The sequence below is a fragment of the Centruroides sculpturatus genome, unplaced genomic scaffold (assembly GCF_000671375.1).
Source record: "Centruroides sculpturatus isolate CEXI.00-Female unplaced genomic scaffold, Cexi_2.0 scaffold935, whole genome shotgun sequence".
NCBI classification, from domain to species: Eukaryota; Metazoa; Arthropoda; class Arachnida; order Scorpiones; family Buthidae; genus Centruroides; species Centruroides sculpturatus.
Genome location: NW_019385175.1, coordinates 229,817 through 236,682, shown reverse-complemented (window position 1 = coordinate 236,682; position 6,866 = coordinate 229,817). Strand labels below are relative to the sequence as shown.

At 31.3% G+C, this 6,866-nt stretch overlaps 1 protein-coding gene across 3 annotated transcripts in view; it reads left to right on the top strand.

Annotated features, from left to right (window-relative positions):
• Positions 1–1,278: 1,278 nt before the first annotated feature.
• The window catches only part of LOC111635763 (ankyrin repeat and SAM domain-containing protein 6-like), a 57,296-nt gene continuing 51,708 nt past the window's right edge, over positions 1,279–6,866 (top strand). For 2 of the 3 annotated variants that reach the window (XM_023380829.1, XM_023380827.1), the window contains exons 1-3: positions 1,279–1,412; positions 5,544–5,623; positions 5,702–5,929. In XM_023380829.1, the coding sequence (XP_023236597.1) occupies positions 1,399–1,412; positions 5,544–5,623; positions 5,702–5,929 (322 nt within the window). In that variant the 5' untranslated portion in view covers positions 1,279–1,398. Of the gene's footprint in view, positions 1,413–5,538; positions 5,624–5,701; positions 5,930–6,866 lie in introns of all 3 variants that reach the window. The other variant, XM_023380828.1, reaches the window with a different exon arrangement.

Genomic DNA, 6,866 nt, shown 5'->3' with positions numbered 1-6,866 from the left:
AACTTGTCATTTTCAGTAACTTATTACCTTCTCATTTGACACTTTCTGAAACTCGACTATGTCAGTATTATATGTAAGTATCAGTTGTTCATCCATCAAACTATCACTTGGTTTTATTTCACAAATAAAAATTTTGAGACTTCATAATTTAAGTAATCTGCATATAAATCTGAGAGAAGTATCAATGCTGTAAAATACACTAACAAGTAAGTTTGATTAATTTACGACAATGTGATACATGGGTGATCTGTTGAGGGGATGCCTCCTGGGAGGACTTTTATGGGAAACTAGCCCATCCAGGTAATATGCCAAACAACTGCCGGATTAAATCAGGCCACTTTACCACTATTATTTTTAATAGCCGTAAAATAGTCCAAATTAATCCGGTAGTTATTTGGCATATTACTAAAATAGCAGGCTTTGAGAAGTTTATATATCCTATTTAGGTGTTACAAATGTGAAGAAAACCCAGAAAACTCCACATGGCCAACCAGCTGGTGAGGTGCAAACCCACAACAGACTACCAGTGTTCAGTGGTTTTATCCACTCAACATTTAGTAGGCTCAAAATAAACCGGGTAAAGATTTATTTGAGGAACACATACTGCATATATGTGAAATTACTAAAAACAATTATAAAGACAATAAAAATTATCACATGAAGTACATCGAAATTTAGAAATAAATCTTAGACAACAAGGAAATATGAAATGATTGAATGTCTGTATGATGAGTGTTTTAGGTTAAACACATAAACCAAAGATAACTCTTCCACGAAATATAGAGTAAAAAGTAAAAAGAATTACTTCTATTAGAAAGGGAGGACAATGGCCAGATATAATTAATTGAAAATACATTGAACAGAGAAACATAAAAGAAATGTCCATAGCCTATAATCGTTTCATGCAATCTTGTGACAATGATGCCATACGATTTCCCCAAAAAATACATAATTTCTTATAATTTATGTCTTATTCATCAAAATTAGTGACAAAGTATATCAAACGAATACTTCAGACTCAACATTAACTTAGAATTAATGTTGTTTAAAACACAAACCTCCTTGCCTATAACAGCAACGGCAACAGCCATGTTATAATGATTAATTCAACACAAACATAATAAATATCTTTAAACCACCATATGAACTCTCTCCCCGCCAACGATCACGTGCGCAACCTCTTCCATCAGCGATATTTCTTAACTGATAAGAGATTGGATATATTTTTTCCATCGCACCAATAGCGTTACTCGTTATTAAATTGTTTTTGTTACGTCACTCGTACACATGGCTGCTATCACTTTGTTCTCAGTAATTGAAAGTTTTCCATTCATTCCTTCTAATAAAGACGTTAATTCGTTTATTTTTAGTTGAATTATGGCCTAATTGAAGATAATAATGAATATCTATCTGTAATTATAAATATAAATTCTTAAATTAATTAAATTAGTGTTTTTATTACAGTTTTAATTACTTTTTTAAATTAAAATTTTGTTTTAAAGATGAAATGAATATAATAATTAATTTTAAAAATATTAAATGTTTTTTAAGTTTTTCAAGTAATTAATTTTTCAGAAATTTGAATTTGAAACTCAAATTTCTAAAAAATTAATTAAAAATATAAAATGTTTGTATGATGTGAACTCTGAATGAGGGATTTGCTACTCCTATGGTTATAGACCCCCCTGTAGAGGTAAGGTTCCTTTGACTTTTTGCATCTAAAACCACAATCACATTAGTCTAGTTACTTGAAACCACTGGACTAATGTGAACCTACTATTTACTTGACTTCAGGGGTGTTGTTTCCACTATGGAAGGTATGGAAGACTCCATACCCTACATTTTTGCAGGTATGGAATACCATACCTCAGAATATTGAAAAAATTATTTATAATTTAATGCAAAGCAAGCCAAGGCACTTGCTCTTGGTATGAAAACAAATTTTTTCCTTGGATTTTGACCAATCAAACTCTTACATAATCCAAAGTATCAAAATTTTTCTAACTCTAAGCAATGCATCACCATTTTGTGAAATGCAGGGTCCTGCTTTCACAAAATTCCATACCTCAACTTTTAAAGAACTGACACCCATGCTTGACTTGACATATCCTTCCAAGTTTCAAGTGCAGTTGAGGTTCTTTTACTTTTTATTTGCCTTAAATGATAACCAGTGGCATGCTGTCATTAGAAGCAATGGATGTGCCGCTTCCCTTGTATTTTCTAAAAAATAAATACATATTAATTTTAATTATATGAAAATAATTGCACAATATTTTATTATAACTGCATTATGGATCTTATTACAAATTTCTATACTGCATGTTAAAAAAAAAAAAAGATTGTTATTATATATTCGAATATTAGTGGCGGAGTAGCGGAATGGAAACACTGTATTTTCAGCATCCAAAAAACCAGATTCGCGCATGAGCTTTACAGAGCACCAACCTCACCCAGTTTAGCCGGTGGAAGCCTACGACCTTGGGTGGCTGCTATACATATAACGCATCCAGTTCTATCCAGGACCGGTTCCGGGCTGTTAGCTGCCCTCGCCCGATTACGTGAATCACGAGTAGATTTATGACTTAACCCAACCGATAAGAATTTACCTGTATGTTTTTATGATAGTTTTCTGTATAGTTGACAGGAGTTTAAAAATAATATTTAATATATTTATTTCGCTCTCCTATCTTATATTACTCACGGATTTCAATGTTAAACCAGTGATATTACGATTTTGTATGTCCCATCTTTAAGGGGATGTAGAAAAAAAGTGTACAATTCTTGTATAATGTTAAATAATTAACTGTTACTTTGGTAGCATAATTTACAACTAAATTTAATGAATGAGAGAGATGCATGAGGTACAGAAAAAGTTCTAGAATTTATTTTCTTAAATTTACGATTTATGTATCCGTTTGTCATAAAAATTTGTCTTTTCACTTCTTTCCTAAGACTACAAATATTCAAGTACAAAGTAACTGGTTTCGACTTATTTCTACTTAAGAAGTAGTTAAATAATTAAGCGATTAGGGAATTGGAGACATAAACAAAACCTTGATGAAAGAGCCGAAATTTTACTTAAACAAAAGCCTAACTGAACCAATCTCTATCTGAGTACAGTGGGACTGATTTCTTTGAAATATTAGATGTAATAAAGACAGACATTTTTCCAGTTCAACGAGAGTGACCGAAAAGTAAATTTTGGAAATTTCCGTGGACAACACCTGGTCCTAAAACGAATTAGTTAGAAAACAAACAACAGACAATCTATTAAGTTTAACATATTTAGACTTTTACAGCTATGGTGAGAAACATTTAAAATTTACAAGAACCCTATCACATCCTTTGAGATATGCTAGTGATGCGACAAAAGAGGCATTTGACGTTGACCGGTATGGGCACCCTCGTGATTTGGCAACTCACGTGCATGTACACACCGCACACCTAGCAGGACTGTCTCTGATTGCACTCGTAGGGAGCTATTTGACTAAGTGGTTAAGATTTAAAGAGTAAAGACTATTTATGTTATTTTTATGTATGTTTCATTACAAAGCTATATTTAATTATAATTTTCTTTAAAAGTATATTCATACAATTGGAGAATGTTTTGTACTAGATATGTATATCCACCACACATTTTATTTCACCAGTAAGTTTTTATAATTTTATTTTTAATTTTAGCCCTTATATTGTAGCTAGCGATTCAGAATGTTATTGTGATATTGAAAATTTATTTTAAAAAAGTTTTGGCTCAAGACCCCATAATGAAAAATAAAACATTATTAAAAGAGAAAGGCCAATGCCTAAGTTAAATAAAAACACTTCAATAAAAAAATTTGTTTGACATTTTCACGATAAAATGGCTATGTAGATGCATAAAAATGCAAAAATTGTTTTGTTGGCTCACCTACTATTTTCAAATGAAATTAGTGTGTGGAATAAGAATGGCTTTGACAATTTAGCTGGCAAAAGACACGAAAAATCGTCGATTCTTTCGTATTTGAAGCAATTTGGAAATCGAAGCGGAATAGAATTTAACATTATTAAATAATATAAAATAAATATTAAAAATTATAACGAGATAGTTACGGTTAATAGATATATTATATCTAAATAAATTATGTTGTATGTTTTTATCAAAGCAAGAATTGGCATTTAGAGGGCGTATGGAATATATTGGATCTAATAACAGAGGTAATTATATTGAACTTGTTTATTTATTAAGTATATCAGATAAATAATCTATTAAAAATACATTTAAAAAAAGAATTAACTGTTTGCCCCTGGAAGTTGGCTTCTTATAGAAACACAGCTTCCCTATCATCAAATGTCATGGCACGCCACTGATAATAACTTAAGTAGTATGAACTATTTTAGCCTTGTTTTGATTACAAAAAGTGAGGAGGTTGTTATTGTCATATCATTAAAAGTCATGAATGATAAGAATAAAGATTAGTAAGTTTATGAAAAGTATGATGTTTTATGGAACGTTCAAGGAGAGAAATATCACAACAGAAATGTGAGAGACGAAAGTATGAAGAAACTGTTGAAAGGAATGAATGATGGAGGACTAAATGTGGATATTGAAGAGGTTCATAAGAAAATAGACTTTCTGTTGGTGAGATTATCATGACACTCTCCTAGGGACATTCCAGGTGATGTCTAGACCTTTGTTTATATAAGAAGATTCTTGTACTTTGTACCTTATCTCCTTTCATTTTTGGTATGTGTACTCTATACAGCTAGATTAAACTCTTTGTTCAAACCAAGCTGTTCCCTTTTTACTTTGCTCCGTTGCCACACCCTGCATTTATTACAACATTTTCAAAACTTTTCTTACACAGACACATTGTAGTGACAATTTTCAAACACTAGGCAAATTTTTCATTTTCAAAACTGTATATAGTGAGGAACTGAGATGCACCACGATTCTTCTGCTAATCCACTTTCTCACCCATACTGACTCTTTCCGATTACCATAATTTTCCTAGATTTTCAATAATTCATTGACAATTTCAGTTGTTATTACTGAGATTCTGGCATGCATTAACTCATTTGATTTGAATTTAAATATCTACTTGATTTGAATTACTTGTTTATACTATGAACACAAACTTGAATTCAAATAACTTAACTAATGTTAACAAGGTATATATGGGTATGGTCTACAGCTATGATAAGGTCTCACCCAGTTATGCATGGGCTCAGGCAAATTTGAATTAGGAGGCCCATGCACAGTGTTGACTTTTGACATTTTTTCAAGGGAATTTTTTGAGAGAAATATTTTATAAAAGATTGATTTGCCTGGGTCTCCCTCTGACCAGCCCCTGACAATTGCTCTTTATTCCCATAGGATAATGTGCCACTGGTCCCAACTATCTCATTCAGAGGTGTAATTGTACCAAAATGTTTATATTTGAATGACAATCCTGTGATTTAATACAATATATTGCTTAAAATTTTATATTTTTATTACATGTTTTATATAATTTACAATCGTTTTGAACTACATATCAAGTAATTGATTATATTTTATGGGTTAGAGAGATGGATAATATACAGAGGCTGCTAATTGCAAGCCAACATGGAAATTTAAGTATTGTGAAGAAATTACTTGATGAAGGTTGGATATTATTTTAATTTATTAATTCATACACAACTAATGAAAATTTTTAAAAATTATTTATCTATTTAAATTTAGGAATTTCAGTTGATAGTCAAGGAAATGAAGGAGTTACAGCTTTACAGTATGCTGCAGCTAATGGTGACAATGATATGCTTCAATTATTGCTTTCTCATGGTGCATCTGTAGATCTTCCAAATGAATATGGCTGGACACCATTAATGCATGCTGCTTATTATGGATTTGATTCTACTATCAACATTCTTCTAAATCATAAAACTAAAGTTAATACTAGAAATAAATTTGGTAAAATATATTTTATTTTTTAATTATTTACAATTATAAGCTTAAATTCTTATTGTTATATATTATAATAGACAGTAATCTTTTCTAAAAAATTACTGTGATATGCATATATAGTCAATGAACATATAATATTGTTTTTACTGAGTACTATGTATCAGCTACCAATACTTTTCATGCTATCTACAAGTATGGTGTACCTGTACATTCTAGCTGAAAAATAGCCCTGATTATAGAGATTACAGTGGACCCCCTATAACACAGGTTCCTATAATTACGATTCCTATAAGATGGCAAAAAAATTGTGACGGTATCCATACAAACCTGGTAAAAAAAACTCCTATAATTCGGTAAAATGTCATCAGGCAGCCGAACTACTTTCCGCTGTCCAGCGCCACGCTACAGAGAATTTAGGCGGGTAAATTGAGTTTACTATCGTCTGTACAGTATTATATATAAATTAGGTACTGTACATATAATTATATATAAATTAGGTACTGTATATATAATTATATATTAACTTAATTTATTGTAACTTTATTATAATTATATATATACTTTCCGCCGTCCAGCGCCACGCTATGGAGACTTTAGACGAGTAAGTTGTTTACTATCGTCTGTACAGTATGTAAATTAGGTACCATAAGTCTAATACAGTACTGTACTTTTATACATTTCTTGTGAAAGAAACATTTCTTATTCAACGGCCATAAAAATTATTTATATTAATAATGTCTCCAAAGTTCAACGAACTTTTCGCAGAAAAATAACTTATCAGAAATCGCGGCCGCGGTTTCGTGCGTTGGTCCGCGACGAAAACAAGCAATGGCGACGTCGAATGCTGCACACTCGGTAAGTAATCCTACAATTTTTTGTTTATAGCGTAGTTTATACGGATTATTCCCAAAAAAAATATACGTATTTTGGAAATGTTGAGTCG